The 18,714-nt window shown below is 30.1% G+C and overlaps 1 protein-coding gene across 1 annotated transcript in view; it reads right to left on the bottom strand.

The window, feature by feature from the left end:
* Positions 1 to 10,203: 10,203 nt before the first annotated feature.
* Positions 10,204 to 18,714, bottom strand: part of LOC135963299 (cytochrome P450 4c3) — a 38,665-nt gene continuing 30,154 nt past the window's right edge. Inside the window, exons 2-7 of the mRNA XM_065515090.1 lie at positions 16,002 to 16,117; positions 15,818 to 15,934; positions 15,440 to 15,599; positions 15,264 to 15,333; positions 11,152 to 11,708; positions 10,204 to 10,767 (exon numbers count right to left, since the gene is read on the bottom strand). Coding sequence (XP_065371162.1) covers positions 10,427 to 10,767; positions 11,152 to 11,708; positions 15,264 to 15,333; positions 15,440 to 15,599; positions 15,818 to 15,934; positions 16,002 to 16,117 — 1,361 coding nt within the window. The 3' untranslated portion in view covers positions 10,204 to 10,426. The remainder of the gene's footprint in view (positions 10,768 to 11,151; positions 11,709 to 15,263; positions 15,334 to 15,439; positions 15,600 to 15,817; positions 15,935 to 16,001; positions 16,118 to 18,714) is intronic.

Raw genomic sequence — 18,714 nt, 5'->3', positions numbered from 1 at the left:
TTGACAAAAAAAATAATATTTTTAATTTAAAATGTTTGCGAATTAATCTTAAACTGAATTAATTAGTTCGAAGCTTTTGTCCCAGGTGATTATGGAATCCGAGGAAATGAATTCGTTGATAAGTGTGAAACAAACGTTTCGTGCGGCGAAAAGTGACATTCAAATCACTGCGATAGAATGATAGATGAATTGTCGTTGGAAGATCCGGAACTCGGGCGGTCTATTATTACAACGTGTAGAATATAATTTTCGGAAATGAGTTTTATATAGGGTACTCATTCGATTAATGGTCGTTTGATTAATCGAATAATTTCTTACGAATAATTATTCGAACAATTTAAATATGACCATTTTCGAATAACGAATAATTCGAACAATTTTATGTAGAATAATCGAATAAAACGTATAAATGTACATATACATATATTTAAATTTATTAAATTGCTTAAAATTTTTCACAATTCCAAATTTAAATAATTAATAATGTCTTTCAGAAATTGTATTGTTTCTGAAATTCGATAATTAACTAAAAATAAAGGGAGTCTTTCTATAAATACATAAATATTACTGCAAGAAGTTACAATTCTAAAAACAAGTCTTTCAAAATGTTTAATTTAGGACTTGAACCAATTAAAATAAAAGGTACGTAATAAAATATTTGTTATTTAGTAAAAAAAAGGCTGAATGATTTTAGAATTAATTTTGAAACAGAAATTTTAGAGTCTAAACATGAATCGGAATTAATAATCAAAATATTAACTTAGATTAAAGTGGTGTTGAAAATGATGGTGAATGTGATTTTGAAACGGTCGTCGAATGTGATATTGAGGATGACATTTATAATGATTACGTTGAAATAGACAATGGTCATGATCTTAAAATATATATAAGTGATGTTATTAACCACGTACGTAAATGTTGCAAAATATTTAATAAATCTAATGATAAACATCGTTGGACATCTTTGTCTAATATGGTAATACACTTTTTGCGTATTTATAATTATTTGAATCATGCACTGTTTGACTTCAAATTAACCATGTTCACTAACAATGATATCATACTTTGGACAGATTTGTGCAATTCCCTAAGACCACTTGATTAAGCAAAGATACGATACATATTTTGGAAGGGGTAACTAAAGTTTCTTTGCCTCAACTGAAATTCTTCTTTATCAACTGACTTTTTGTTGTTAGAACTGAAAAATTCTATGTCTGCAACCGAATCATTCGATTGGAAACAAATTCGGTTGCTATCACGAATCTGTTTTCTCTGTGTGTACTTGAATTCAGGATCATGTCCAACTAGCGCAAATTTTTTAAAGCATAGCTCCAAAACGGAAACTGAAATGTGTGCTAGTCAATTGTTTTGATCAGAATATTTCTGATGGAAATTTTTTTCTTAACAATAAAATATTAAAAAACCGACATCAAAGCTTCATTCTTTACTTTTTTGAAAAAATTTAATTATTCGAATAATTCGATTAATTTTAAACGTGTGATCAAATTATTCGAACATGTTAAAATCTCTTATTCGAAAATTATGCAGCGATCGCTATGAAATTGGGTAGCGTAATTTCTTTCTATATGAAACTTATTTTTGTTAAATTTTATTTGGATTCCAACATTTTAATGAGATTTATGCTGGCTTTTCTTTTTGTTAACGTTTATTTATTTATTGAATCTGCCTATTTTCTTATGTCTAACAATAAGTATTGAAATCTTATAACTAAAATTAAAACTACGAAGTCTTGACCGCGTTTGGCTCTGTGCGAGAAGTCTCGCAAGCGTGTTCGAGTGGTTTTGTAATAATATAAAAAATTGAGACCCACTGTGAATATACTTAATACATTTTTAAAACTTCATTACTGTATGTATTTCTTTGTCACTAATGTTCCAATTATTATTGTATCATTGTTTTTGTTTTGTGCACGCAATATAAATCATACATGCAGTGCAAATTAAATGAAACTTATAAATTTATCAAAACCATTTATTAGTTTACATTAAAACTTTTACAATCAGTATTATTGGCAAAAATGCCATTTAACAATTGAGTAAATATGTTTTTGACAACGATTGATTGAGTTTAAATATCACCAATAAAACTGAACTAATCATGGGGTTGTAAAACTCAAAACAAACTGCAATAAATTTCAAATTTCTATTTATTTGTATTTGCACGTTGAAATTATTTGTTTATACCTACTAAATGAACTCAATTGCAGTTTTCCTCTTCAAAATGCAATTTACTGGTGCAGACAAATTCGAAAAACCAAGTGTGGAATTTGTTTACGATTCGTCTGCTCTAGTATCAAGTGTCACCAATTGTCAACTTTAACAAATTAGTGGAATTGTGGCAAATGTACATATATGGTAAGTAGGCACTCGATAAGTCGCCATCTCAAGGACAGTTGGAAAACTAGTAGCGATTTCAATTGGGTTTCACACGACTCAAAATGAGACTATTTATGGGGAAGTGAAGCAGGGTGGTTAGTGCTATATTTATAATCTAGAGACAATTGTGCAACTAATTTTAGATCTTAGATAAATTAAATTGATCTTATTATAAATCCAAAAATGTATCTTTAACTAAAATTTAAAATAAAAATCCTAAAGCTTTTTTTGAATCAAAAATATTTCCTATTTCCTTAAACAATTTGACATCCCTGACCGTTATTTAGAGACCATCATTCATGATCAAATATTCACATGTGTCCAAAGCCTTTAATTCTTGTGGTGGTATTAATTTTAAGTCATTTTGCCATTTTAGAGGGATTTAAAATGCATTTGATTCATTTGATTTGTTTTTTCTTTTTTTATTTTTTGCTTAATTGATTGTTTATATTTGTTGCATTTTGAGACAGCAACTACGAGTATGAAATACATTGTGATTTGCGGAAAATAAAAATGTTATAAATATTGTATTCATTTGGTTCGTCTATTGGCTGATATGCGCACTTAAAATTAATTTTTTTTTCTCGTTCATTTGATTCGTAATCACTTAAAGCACACTTAAGCTGTGGCGCCAAATTTTTACATACGCGCAATATTTCTTTTTTTTCAAATTTCGCTTAGATAAATCAATTGTTCTCATTTACGTGCGCCAATAATTGTATGCGTTTTGAAGTGCATTCTGATGTGTTTCTTTCTTGCATTATGGTTTGTGATATTAAACATAGACACCTGCATTTATATCACTCTTATAGCTAAAGTATTTGTCCTAGTTGTGTGGAGTATTTTATTGCCAAACATAAACTATTAATTTAAGTATTCATATCTGAATAAATATATTTTAATTAAGGACAAACTAATAAAATGAAGAATTTTGTAACATATCCAGATCTTAAATTTAATGATTTTCTAATTATTTATTCGTAATTCTCTAAAACTACTTCTTCATGAAAATGACAAAGCTTTCGCCAAAAGAAACTGCATGCCGCACTTTAATAAACTGGATTTGGCTGGAATTCAGGTCCATCTGAAAAAAATACCCCAAAAAACAGACTGATTCTACAAAATGCGATGCCAACGAAAGGGTTAGGGTCCTAGTAGAAACAATCCCAAGAAAACAACTGCAAGCCGAAAAACAATCTTGCTACTGCAGTAGGGTTCCTAATTTCCCGGACTTTTTTCATTCTCGGGAGGAAATTTAAAAATCGTTTCATTCCCGGGAAATTTTTAATACTAAATTAAAAATCAAAAACAAGAAATTTTTGTTTGCAATAAATTGACTAATTTTCCAGGGTTTTAAAAGAAGTATGAAATAACTATATGTATTTGATTGTACAGTGTTGGTCCAGCCTTTATAATGATTTCTAATTTAATAGTGGTATTTGATCGGTATTGTCACAGTCGTAGATTTAATCAGTATAAAATCAATAAATTCTTTGTTTAATTAAAAAACTTAAGAATTTCGAGTATGTTAAATCTGTAAAAGAAATCTAATTTTGAATAAACAAATTTAAACCACTATTATAGTTATTATTTTCTCTAAATATGAATAATATTTATTGAATATCCCTAAAAGTTGTAATGTTTACTTGATTCATTCTTAATAACCGAATTTTTCTGCTGTGGCTTGAGTTGAGTGAAAAAAATATGGGTTTTCAACCGTAATATTTCTTTGCCAACTGACTATCTGTTGCTAGAACCAAAAAAATCTATGGATATAATAGAATAATTCAATTAGCAACAAATTAGACCATCGCCAAGAATCTGAATGTTGTAATTTTTAGAAGAAAACTTATGAAGGTATTCCCGAAAATTCCCGGGAATTTTTCCTGCGTTGGAACCCTATTCTGCAGATCAACTTCACAGCAGAACGAAAACACAAGCTCTGATTGAACAGCAATGAAAATAATATGGTGAAAGGACTAAACGATGAAAATTACCAAATTTTAATGCAATGACTGGGTCCTGACCCAGATTTTGTATCATTCTTCACAAAAAATTGGTTTGTTTCTACCACAGATGCCACCGTAGTGCTAAATAGCAAATTTATCGCTGGCTCCAACACAATAAAATTCGAAGGTTTGTTCAAAATTGAGACAAATCTTAAGAACATACCGACGGTATGCAGCCCATATATAAGGAGGTAGAATTTCTCAGTCTCGACTTAATTAAAACTTTTGAAGAGTGTTGTCCGCTTCGAAATAGAAGATACCCGATAGAAAAACCCTGGTTGACAGGGAATTTAATGAATTAGAGGCGGGAAGTAATTATACGTTTTAATAGAACCTACATTAAAAAACAACAATGAAATTCGTGCAGCTAATGTACAATTGTGAAGTAAGTTATGAGTTTCGGAAATACCCTATATATAGTTGATTAGATCAACTGTTTAAAATTGCGCTCAAGCGCGATTCTGGAAGTCCAGTGATGAGTTTTAGAAGCATACTGTAGCATCCTACGATGCTCAAGCGAATCCATAAAGTTTGATTCCCTCTCCTGTACGCGGTCGAGAAACTCCAAAATATACTTTGCAGCACCAGCCCATATATAAGAGTTGTATTCTAGTTTTGGTCGGTAAATAGTGAGGTGAAGTAATTCATACACTTGAATGCTTCTTTCGACACTTGAAAAAGTCCAGCGGACATTACACTGTATTCTCATGTCCAGAATATCAAGATCGTATGATTCCACTTTATTTACACAGATGAACCGACATAATCTGTCGTGCATTTGTGTATCAATATGCAACACTGAGTCTTGCGAAAGTTGAAAATTACTCTATTTGCTCGATCCCATTCTGAAGTTGTCACAAGATCCTTATTAAGCGAATCATTCATGCTTTGATAGGTTTGGTCTATAATTGAATATAATTCAATTATAGACCAAATAGTAGATAGGGTTGAAAGTAAGACGTAGAAGGTCGTTGAGAAAAATAATGAATAATGTAAAGAACAGAACCTTGCAGAAACCCAGAATTGTTCTTGAAATGAGTTGATGAGATCCCATCTACAACAACTAATATAGTGCAAAGTTATGAACGACACCAAAAGCAATAAGTTTTGATAAAAGCGCACCATGTCTCGGAAAATCGGGTTTTCTTCGTTCTTTCAGTTTTTTGTGAACCGTGTAAATTTGGTTAACCTTTTTGACACTAAAATCAACAAATTTAATATTTTGGTGATTTTTTAATATTCACTGTTTTACACATTACATCAAACATTTCCGCAGTGAAATCATTGTCCAATATTGCCCATTTTCAATACCAAACAAACCTTATCAACAGTATTTGTGGAAAATTTCCGCCAGCTAACTCGTTTCGTTTGGGACCTATCGTGATTTAAACAGACAGACCGACGGACATAGCTTGATCCTCTTAGAATTTCATTAGGACTCAGAATATATGTATATGCTTTTGTGGATCTATGATGAATATTTCGATGTGTTACATACGGAATGGCGGAAGGAGTTTTGGTTATTGTACCAAGTTCTGAATGCTGGATCTGATTTTGTCTGAAACTAATAGAAGATTTCTTTAATGAAATTAAATTCTTCATACCCAACACGATTATTTATCAAAAACAACATTGACGTTATTGTCTACGAGCCTTTTCGTAGATAAAGTCGAACGTTTCGTAGCTGTTCGTGAAACTTGGCGACGTTCAAAGAGCGAAAAAGAGGTAGAAATAGTCCAGTGAGAAAAGGGTCCACAGTGTTATGTTCAACACATAAAATATGTGTTGATTTATGCATTAATTGCGCAAAGTGGTTTTGCGCGGAAAATAATTCAATATAAATAATGGCCTTCTACAATTGTATGGCTAGAGTGAAGATGCCAAAAGAGAACATCGAAGCTTGTTGTTGTTCGAATTTGAACTTCTATAAAGAAACACGAAGTGCAAATTGAACGTCTCGATTTCGAATTTAACCCAGAGAGTGTTATGTTCAGCATGGTACGTGCCAATGGATTTCTTTACGCCCTTAGGTCAATGGTCAAATTCTGGAATATTGGGGACTTTTCATAAATTAAAACTATATTTTGATAGATTTATTATAATTATACTTAGGAGCAAATAATGGATGAATGATGAGAAGGAATTTTTAAAATAATTTAGATTTTTATGTAGCTAATTTTAAGGTACATACAGTATTGGCCATAACTAAAGCATCCCCTCAATGGAATTTTTCAAATCATAATTTTTTTTGATAAAAAAGGCTTTTTTGGGATGTATTTTGTTATATTTTATTAACTTATATTGTTAATGTTCATATAATATTTATTTAGTAAAAGATAATTTTATGAGAAATTAATTTAAAATGATAAATCATATAAAAACACAAAACACAACGGACAAAACAAAAACACCCTCTTATAAGATGTTTAAAAATTTTACTACGCTCTGCATATTTGTAACGTGAGTTAACGGGAATCAAAACGAATGCATTTAAAAGTTCCAGAAGATAAAAATAAAAGAAGGCGTAATGTTTATAATTTCAGTTTTATACAGTTTATTGTAAAAAAAACAATTGCAAGGAACAAGTACTCCAGTGAATTTAAAGTTATTGATGATTGGAAGACGTGCTTATCACTATATGAATTGAGTAAAAAATATTCAATTAAAGGATCAGTTATTTCCTGGCTCATTTCAAAGTTTTTGCAGACTGGTCGCATATCACCGGTGCATTTTGGAGGATGTCCACGTAAAACCACACGATAAGATGATTCTTTGATCAAAACAGCAATACAAAAATACCCTACAGCATCAAATATTCAAGTGAGAACAAGTTTAAGATTATGCGTTAGCGAAAGAACAATCCGACGAACATGAAAAAAAGTTTATCTGCTAAGAACAAGAAAGCTAGACTGCAAAATTGCAAAGTAACAATTAAACATGGAGGAGGAAATGTAATGGTCTGGGGTTGCTTTTCTGGTCAAAAATTTGGGCCAATTCATAAAAGTGATGGGATTATGGATTGGCTCATGTACCGTGATATATTGAAAGATGTAATGTTGCTTTATGCCATTAGAGGGATGCCACTTATAAGGAGCTTCCAACAGGATAACGATCCTAAGCACACCTCCAAAGTTGTTAAGATTTGGCTACAGAGCAAGTTCTTCATTGGCCTGGTCAATCTCCAGATCTCAATCTTATTGAGAACTTGTGGCACATTGTTAATAGGAAAATAAATCGATTTATTACATGGCATTAAAATAGCCTGGGAAGGAATATCGGAAGACGCCATAAAAACATAATGTTACGAAATTGTACTTGAATTCAAATATAACGATTTTACCGGGTGATTTAAAGTTACATAATGCAATCAAATAGCAGTGCCCAAACTTTAACATATCTGTGGGCATTATTAACATTGAATAAAAGCTTTCAGTTGATCATTGATCGTAAGTATGGCAACGCTGTTTGCTGCGACCGTATATTCGAATTCGAATATTTAGTTAAAGAACATTGTAGAAAGTACACCACAGATGGCATATATATTAGAAAGCTCTAGACAGTTAAAGAGCAATCTAGAATGCAGATGGCAATGTTATAAATAGTGGCAGAGGTTGCAGTCATTAGTGAGTTTATCAGAGTCGCTATTCGAATAAACATCAACTGAGTGCCTTAAAGTGTGCTGTATTTTAAAGTGAATTCCTGTACATTATAAAGTGTGTCTGTATTTCTGCGAATTTATAAACATTTTAAATAAATAAAGAGTTGTTACAATTATCAAACTACTAAACGGCTTTTATTTGCAATCAAAAGTATCCGGTTTATTTGAAGGAAATAAACAAACGCTTTGAAAAGGTTAAAACGTATCAATAATATCTTCTATGTCTAAGAGATGTGCTTGTGTCATCCAAAACAAAGGATTTGCAACAAAATATTAAATAATATAAAAAATATAAAAAAATTTGTTTATATTATATCCATGAAGTGGTGCTTTAGTTTTGTCCGTTTCATTTTCAGACTTAATATATTATTTGATTTTAAGTTACTTCTTATGGAAAGGTTAACTTTGAAAGTATTTGTTTATAAATAATAAACATATTAACAAATGAAAATAATACATAATAGATATTTAAAACTTTGTTTTTATACACAAAAATATAGGTGATTTAGTTATGGCCAATACTGTAAATAGTTTTCTTTTAAATCTACAAAATCACTTGTGATGGAAATATTATCATTCAGTAACAAACTGTTCTTATACTAATTGATGTCAGTACTTCTTTAACTGTATAGTGAATTTATCAGAATCACTGCATACCTTTAGGAGTTTGAATATAAAACCATTCTAGGTAATTCATATAAGGAGAGTTGCCAGATTTTGAAAGAAAATGTTTAATGTCAATGGTAAGGATTGCAAATCGATTTTAATCATAATCGCAATTAATCGCACCAGTTAATCGTAATCATAAATTGAAATTACATTTGAAGAACCAAGTTTTAATTGTAAATTTAACTTAAAATATGTTCAAACTGTTTACAAATCGATAATAAATTAACTTGCATAATAAACGGGAAACTTTATTCATATGTTTTATTAAAGCAAACGCAGAATGTATGTGGAAAAGCAATTATTTGAAATATGAAATACAAAATATGTTTAATAAACCTGTAATAAATTTAAAAATTTAATTTGAATAAAGCCTTATTGTAGTTTTTGTTTTTGAAAAATATAACTGCGATTAATCGATAATCGCGATTAACGGAGCTATTTTTAATTATAATTATAAAAAGTTGCGATTAAATGCTATCCCTAGTCAAAGGTATTAATTAACTTACCCTCACTTAGGAGAATGCTATGTTAAAGTGAGAGGTCCCTTTCACATAAAATGTTATAACTTGAACCGCTCCTTAAGAACCAGTCCCATTACTACATATTTAGTTCTGTGTCAGATTTCTTTCTCCTAATTTTGAATTTCAGATTTATATAAAAATAGAGGCAAGTTCTAACGATGGTTGTTTGTTACGGGTTTGGAAAGTTATAATAAAACTCAAATTAAATTCTTTGAAATCTCTCTATATCGGGACAAATTGTTAAGAAACCCTATATTTATAATATCTGCTTTGAAATTCCGCTTTTTGTTCATTAATATTTCGTTATTTGGTAAAAATCATCTAGTCATGCTTGGAATATAGCACATACTAATTTCTATGCCGCTTTTCAAACAAATCTTTGATGTTAATTTGCAGTATAAATTACGTTTTCATATTTATCATAGTTTGACTTCACAGGATAAGACTAGCATGCTAATTTATTGCACAAAAAATAATTTTGCACAATAAAGTAACTTATTTATGTACTCTATAAAAAATTAAACTAATTTTAGATTTTTATATAAACAAAGATCGTCATTAATTTTTGTTAATCGTCAAATAGATGTAAAACCACCACATTAAACTAAGAAGTGGTGGGTATAGAAATCGTATCTAACTATTCTCAAAAATAACTCATCAACACTCCTCAAACTGTTCAATAAATAAATGCAGACAAATCCATTGCATACTCTTAGGAGGTAAAATTGAAAGTAATGCCCATTAATAAAAACACATGATTAAAATTGATTTTTCGTAATTTTTTATGTATTGTATATGTATTTTTCTTCGAAAACTTTTAATACTAAAAGTTTACAAAACTTGAAAATAAAACTTAAAAATTAATTCAATATATCACTAAAATTACATAAAAAGAAATATATAGAAACCTAAAAAACTAAGGCAAACATAATTGTCATTATTTTGACTTCTTTTATCGTTATTTTCTTACAAAATTATTCACTAATTAAACTCAATACAAACACTTAAGACAACTAATATCAAATTGTTATTTACAGAACATACAATAAATTGAGTGTGTGGGGTTGTTGGAAGGGTTGGGGAACTAAAATTACATAAATAAAAATATTTTATACAATTAACGGCAAGATAATCTCTGTTTGGCCTAGCAGTTCAAAAGTGCTCTTGCAACTTTTAGACACGTTTCGTAATCTTAACACGTAGACCATCTTTGGGACGTAAAATCAATTCACCCAGAAGTGTTAAATCCTCACGTCTATCGACCGCTTCAATTTTGTATTTACGTAATACTGTGGAGAGAACGGCCTTCTCTTCGAGTATGGCAAATTTCTGGCCAATGCAGTTACGGGGTCCAGCACTGAAAGGTATATAGGCAAATGGATGACGACCAGCGCAGTTCTCTGGTAAGAAATGATCGGGATTGAATTGTTCAGGTTTGGGGAAGATGCGTGGGTTGCGATGCAACATGTAGGTCATAATGATGGCAGTAGTACCGGCTGGAATTTTGTAGTCACCTGCGAGATAAAGAATTTGATTTAGTAAATCGTACATTTTTATATTCATTTCTTTTCGATCAAAAAGTTTTGATCTTCAGCTTTCGGCATTTGTGAAAATATTATCGAATGTTAACAAAGCTTTTTAAGTCTCTTACTTAAATTTAACTTAAGGTATATTTAGTAACTAAAAACTATTGCGAATTGTTTAAATTTTGTATTGAAACTACTCCAAAATTTTTTAATTTGTAATAATTCGTAACAGTTTTTTTGTTATTGAACAAATGTTCGCTCGAAAAATCTGATCAATAATTTTTTTTTAAATATTTCATTACATTTGAATTTTTTCAGAATTAAGCTGGATTAAATTAGTCTCATCTATTATTATAATAATATTCCACTCACCAATTTGCACATCTTCTCCAATTGAACGTCCCATCATGGGCACCGAGGGGAACAAACGCAAGGCATCCTTAATACAACATTCCAAATAGCGCATGTCCATAAGATTCTTCATAGTGGCCGGTGTATCACGATCATCACCAAATATCGATTCCAATTCTTCATAAACACGTTCCTGGTATTCTGGATGGGAACCCAACAAGAACAGAGTCCACGAAATGGCAGCCGAAGTAGTATCGTGACCTTCAAACATAAATGTATCCACCTCCTCGCGTATATCATCGTTAGACAATTGTGTGCCATTCTTGGAGTATTCAATCAAAAGATCCAAGAAAGCCAAACGTTTCTTTTTACCCAAATCATCATAAGCATCGACAGCATTGTTATTGTTGTTATTATTATCGGCCAACTCAGCTTTACGTTCACGAATCACACGGTTAGAGAAGCCGTGCAGGGTGTTAATGTAACTGGTGTGACGTTTGTAGTCGTCGGTCAAACGGAAAATGGCATCCAAATGTAACCACAATTTGGATTGACGGGATTGAATAATTTCACCAATTCTAATGGGGGGGACATAAGAAATTAAATAAATTAAATTTAGAAAAGACAAGAGTGAAAAATTGTTAAAAATTGTTTCCGTGTTTTATTAGAGTGTAAAAGGTGGATGGTTTGGTGTGGCAGCTGAGATGTTTTTGTTGGTTGATGGAAGGGTTAGTGTTGAATGTTTTTCTTATCAGTAAATTGCCTGAAATGTCAATCAGTTGATTTTCCTTGAAACAATCACAAATTGTTCTCTTTAATTATAATCTTTAACGCCAGCTCTTAATCTCATTTATATTTTTCACGTCAGTACTCCATTTTTAGTTTTAAAATGTTAATCCATATATTATATTAAAATGTTTACAATATTTCAAAAAGTTTTATTCTTTCTATATTTAAAAACTTGGATCTATAATGCATCTGAAAGCTAAACCAATAATAATCAGAGGCCGAATTACCGCACTCGTGACCGAATGAACTATCGTATCGGAAAATGATTTCGATATCGTAATTATAACAAAATGTACAAAATTTCATGCTCGAATTTCCTCGATATCGAATGCGGTAATTCGGCCCCAGGTTTAAGTCATGGTAACTGAAAGCATCAAGAAAGTCGACTTTTTAGAGAACTAATTTTGACTTGCCGTAGGAATGGCATTACTTCTTCAGTTCATGTTTTTTGTATTATTAGAGTTTTTTCTAGAATTTAATTTACGAACTGGAAATAAAACATAGCAAAATGTAGAACGTTTTTAGAGAAAATTTAAGTGTACCCAAACAATTCAATAGTTACAGTCCATACCGTCCATACTAATGCCAAATTTAAAACTGATTCTGTAATTTTCAAGGGATTTTTAAATTTTAAATTTACAATAATATCCTTTATGGAAGAGTCTTGTCTAGATATTTTTCCGAAAACCCACTGAAACATCATATTGATTCATCTGTATTTGTGAGCGGTACTAAGTTTACGCGATTAGAAGCTCTTGATGGTCATGAGAACTTATAGAACATAGGTCCGATTTAAAGCCTGGTCCTTTTGTGGTGAAATTAAAGACAGCTACACCAGTATCCCAAATAGTTCATAGAATATCCCTAATAACATGATTATATAAGAAAATGTATTTACAAATCGTTATCTTAATATAGAAAGGCCCTAACTCGGATTTTCTTGTAAGCCCAGATTATCTCGACTTAAAAAAAACACGAGTTATAACCTTACTATATTAAGGTAACGAAATGTAAATATTGCTAGGCTTCGTAAAAAATATTGGTGCCAGAGATAGGGTTAAGTAAGTTATTGAAAAATGTCTGAATCAAACAATTCTCTCAAATTAGCTGTATTTCGTTAAAGATGAAAATACAAGATGAAATTGAACAAAAGTGCGCCAAGTAAAGGCAATGGATGATGTAGGGCATCTGAAAATTGTTGTGAAACATGCTCTTAAATTCAGAGTATTAAAATTTAAAAAAATGTTTATATTAAAAGAGTTAATTAAGTTAATATCGGATTGGAAGAAATATTAGGTTCGCCCTTAATAAATCGGTTTCGGTTAGTTTTTTAGTGATTTTCGCATAATTATAATATAACAGCGAATTGGAATGCAGCTTCGTAAAAATACTACCATTTCCGAATTAAGCCGCTAAATATCAAAAAGATATTCTAAATAAAAACTGGTTCCCTTGCAAATTTTCAATTAACTTTGTTGCTATGTAGTCATGTCTGAGTTTGTCACATTTTGGTCATAATTTATAAAATTATTTAAATGAATAGTGATCAACAAAATCTAAAATTGATCATGGAATTAAAGACATACTAAATTTAATATTCATTCTTTCTTGCTAATTGAAATGCAATTTAAATGAATACAGTTGAAACACAAAACAAGTTTCTAAATGTTTCTTATAATTTTTTTGAAATTAATTATGAATTTTTATTAAGTTTTATTTTGTAGAATTATACGAAATATAGACAGAAATCTTTTGGTTGCCTGAGATAATTCTTTAAATTTGACCGACAAAATAGAACTATAATAATATGCGGAAGTTTTGTCAAATGACATCTTAAGGATTGTATTCATTGAATCGGATATGGTGCTTTTAATGTAAAGAGAATAAAATAATATTTTTGTAGATATTCCTGTTAAATACTGCTTTGGTTTTGCAAGTAGTTCTAAAATGCATGCATATAGTCCAGCACTTGTTCTAGGGATGAAACGATACGAGTAACTACAAGTAAATATCGATTCTTTTGTTTCGATACCAAGTAATTTTAGCATCGATACTTTAGCACCGAGTACCAAGTAGGTATCGGTTAAAAGTACTCGTATCGGTAAAAATACTCGTTTCATATTATTAAACAAAACAAAACAAAGCTAAGTTGACGCTATTTCCAATATAATTTTTAATTTGTGTTGTAAAACTTTAATTTGGTCAACAATTCCTGGAAATGGGACCCACAAAATCGTCTGTGTGGTTATATTTTACAAAAGAAAAATTAAAAAATGCTTCAAAAGCGTGCGGTATTTTGGCAATTCTTTAAATCTGCACAAGCTGGGTCAAATTGACCCCTAAAGAGAGGAGATAGAGGGTTAAGATATTCCACAAAAATGATCCCCATAAAATTCCACAGTATAACATGCTCTTTCAGAATTATAGGGTTGCTACCCAATCAAAAAGTCTCAATTTGTTGGACAGTGATATTATATATACATGTATGTATTTGTATATATTTCATAGAATAAACCTGTGTTAGGTTTTCTTTTTTAATTAAATTTTTTAAATGTTGTTTGCAATTGAAAATGAGAACTTTTCAATTCAGAAAAGATCAATTGGAATTGAGATTTTTATTTCAAATTCGGAAAAGAATGTTTGATAATGAGAATTTTCATATATAATTCGAAAAAGAAAAATTGAGAATGAGAATTTTCATTTGAAATTCCAAAAACGCCAATTGGAAATAATATTTTTATTTTCAAATTCGGAAAAGAACAATTGATAATGGGAATTTTCATTTATAATTCGGAATAGAAAAATTAAATTTTCTGAATTTGAAACGAAAAATCTCATTTTTAATTGAGCATCTCTGAACTTAAAGTAAAAATTCTCAATTTCAATGTTTCTTTTCGAAATTATAAATGAAAATTCTAATTATCAATCGTTCTTTGTGACGACTGTTTCAGGGGCCTTGTCAGATACAAGAACGAGTTTGGATAACTGGGGAATCTTCATATTTATCAATCGTTTTCACTTTCGGCAGTGAACGAACCTCTGCGACTATACAATTAAATATAACCTGCGGTACCAATTGCAGCTATCATTTGTATGATGGGGCCACGGGAAATAGCCCCAACACGATACTAATCATATTTTCTAAGACAAAATAAATTAATGTTGGGCTTATCCATCCAGATTATCTAACAAAATGTTTGCTAAACTTCCACATTTTAATGAAAATATGATTCTCTAAGAAGTACTGTAAACTTTTGTTTGTCCTAATTATATTATGCAATCCTACATAATATAGCAGAAGTTAAAAATAAATCTCGAATCACTATTATTTAAATAAAACTTACCCATAAACTGCTTTGACGTAATCAGACTCACTATTACTTTGAGCATAAATGCTGCGACCCATAGCGGTTTCTGTAATAAACAAACAAATAGTTTTAAAATAATGTACCAATACAAGAATTAGGAAACTTCCTGTAAAGTGTTTAATGAGCCATCACAACTATTTACGCATACTTACCACACACAATATCTAGGGTACACAGAGTAACATATGGGAAGATGTTGAATGCCTCAGCCGACAATTCACGATCAAGTTTACCCGTTAAAATTGCACTTTGTTCGTTGAAGACATCAATGAAATCATCCAAAATCTTGAAATGAAAGGCAGGTGTTAAAATCTAAAAAAAAAAAACAAAACAAAAAAATACATTAAATCATAAAAATACAAAGTACACATAGACTATATAAATTATAATAATAAAAAAACACACACGAAAATTAATTACTATTAAGAAATTAACAACTGTAAACCTCATTAAAATGATGAGCAGCCAAAGCAGTATTTAGTAAATCCGTATATTAAATTGACAAACAAATATTTTGTGGCCCTACTTACCTTTCTTCTGGAATGCCATTTCCGGCCGAAACTAGTCAATAGACCAGTGCCCAACCAGGGTTGCAAATAATCGTAATCATGACTTTTATCAATGAATTTTTGACTGTTTAGTATGGGCTAAATAAATAACATATTTTATTAATTAGTCACTTCATATTTATTCAAATATATAGTTTTTACTTACCTCCACTGTTTCAGGATCGAATAACATGATATAGGGATTAGTGCCTTGCCATACTTTATTTATGCCCAAACGATTACCCCATAAACTTTTCGAACCAGTAATACGGGCAAATAATTCTGAAAATATTAAAAAGAACAATATTTTTATTAATACTTATAATGTTTAGCTAAACAAAAGATATTTAAATAAGATTATAACTCAATAAACATTCAAATGTTTATAAAGAATTTTTATTTTTGTGTTTCCTTAAGTTTCAATCAAAACTCTGATAAAACACTGTAGTTGTAGTTAATAAAGTAATCAGCATTTTATGACTTAATGTTAAATTTAAAGTTTTTAATTAAATTTTGCTACCTTTTAATGGGGGGTTTACTTACAGTAAATTGTCTACACTGCACCAAATCTAGTAGTTTTTAACAACAAATACATGTTTAAGATTTTTAAAGAATTCAAATTCCAATAAACTCAAGGTTTTTCTTCGACTGGGGTGATACAATCTCTACAAGGTAAACCATTTTAGATCTTTGCTGATGGCTCGAAGTTGTAGAGAGGACCAGTATATTGTTCTTCAGGCTGAGATCACATGTGAAAAAGGCTTCGATCTGGCTGATGTTGGAGAGAATATTCGGATTTACACTGTGATAGTATAGTATACGACATACAATATTCATGTCTGTACAACATAGCGAGATATTTTACAGTTAATCAAGTGTATTTTTTTATTGAGATCTCCCCCATGACAAGAGCTATGGTTTTAAAGTACTTTCTTTAAAAAATACTTTTTCATAAAGTATTCTCTTTAAAAAGAGCTTTTTGAAAAGGTACTTTTTAAAAGGTACTATTTTTAAAAAAGTACTTCGAAAGGTACTATTTTTAAAAAAAATACTTTTTCAAAAGGTACTTTCTTTAAAAAGTACTTTTTTACAAGGTACTTTCTTTAAAAAGTACTTTTTCAAAAGGTACTTTCTTTAAAAAGTACTTTTGTAAAAGATACTTTCTTTAAAAAGTACTTTTTCAAAAGGTACTTTCCTCGAAAAGTACTTATTCAAAAGGTACTTCCTTTAAAAGGTACTTTTTCAAAAGGTACTTTCTTCGAAAAGTACTTTTTCAAAAGGTACTTTCTTTAAAAAGTACTTTTTTCAAAAGGTACTTTCTTTAAAAAGTACTTTTTCAAAAGGTACTTTCTTTAAAAAGTACTTTTTGAAAGGTACTTTCTTTAAAAAGTACTTTTTCGAAAGATACTTTCTTTAAAAAGTACTTTTTCGAAAGGTACTTTCTTTTAAAAGTACTTTTTCAAAATGTACTTTCTTTAAAAAGTACTTTTGTAAAAGATACTTTCTTTAAAAAGTATTTTTTCAAAATGTGTTTTCTTCTAAAGGTACTTTTTCAAAAGGTACTTTCTTTAAAAAGTACTTTTTCAAATGCTACTTTCTTCGAAAAGTACTTTTTCAAAAGGTACTTTCTTTAAAAAGTACTTTTTCAAAAGGTACTTTCTTTAAAAAGTACTTTTTCGAAAGGTTGCAACTCTATATCAAAGAATACCCTCTTAGAACTCATTTTAGATTCAGACAGAACGCTCAACTCAATATTAGAAGATCCGGAAACTAACCTTTCATATATGAATATATGTTATATATGAATATATAACGGCTCAAGTCCATTAGTATAAGGATATCACCACAAGTATTCCGCTAACAGATTCTTACGAGTCCTAGAATAAAAATATTGAAGTAACTATTTACCGATCAATTAAATAAAATATCACGGGAAGTGTAGTTTTCTGCAAGATTCGATATAACACTTGGCAGAAAACCTCATGCATTTTCCAAGCTGAAATTACGGTATCTGAAACAGCTAGGCTGGTATATATGAGTCCACTATATTCCAGCGATTTCACCATAGTCAGACTGCCATAAAGGCAGTTTGTAATAAAAAAATTAGATCGAGGGTAGTCAGCCGTTGTCGCAGAGAGTTACAAGTTCTCAATATATTAAAACCAGGGTTGTCTATTATTCGAGTTTTATTTTTAATCAAATAAATGTATTATACGGGCAATCGATTAATGTTTAAAATTTCCTCGATTATTCGAAATATTTTGATATTCGACTTTCATTAAATTTTTTAGGCGTTTGACTAAAATAAATTATTGACTATATATTTAATATATTAATTGGAAAATCATTCTAAAATCACACCTAGGTCTTTTGTTGTCACAAGGTTTACGTTTTTAAGTTAGGTTTCAAAATCGTTTGATCTTAGCTTGTTAATCCAAAGTCGATTAAAAAATTCATATAGAAAGTATTTTCTAATAAAATTTTCAATATAACCAAAATTGTAAACTATTGGTTTTGTTTCTTTGAGATAGTTTTCTCCTAATTCTATTCGATTAATCGACATTTAAATTTATCGAAATTTAAAATATTCATTCGAATAAAAAATATATGTTTTCCTCGAGTATTCGAATAATTTTTATTCGAATTACAACCCTTGAAACTGTGATTGATAACAGGTTACAATAATATTGGGCAGGATCGGTTCATTCAGACTATGAAAAGTAGAAGACTTAGAATCGTTGTAGCCACATTGTGGAATAACTCTCCAAAATGTATGCAGACACATTTGTGGGAATTGGGATGTAAAGATGCCTTTTTTAGATGGAAGCGGAGAACACCCTTCATTTCATCTGTAAAAACCTCGTCTCGTAAACGTTTCG

Source organism: Calliphora vicina, chromosome 1 (genome assembly GCF_958450345.1).
Source record: "Calliphora vicina chromosome 1, idCalVici1.1, whole genome shotgun sequence".
Taxonomy (NCBI): Eukaryota; Metazoa; Arthropoda; class Insecta; order Diptera; family Calliphoridae; genus Calliphora; species Calliphora vicina.
This window is presented reverse-complemented; position numbering and strand designations above follow the sequence as displayed.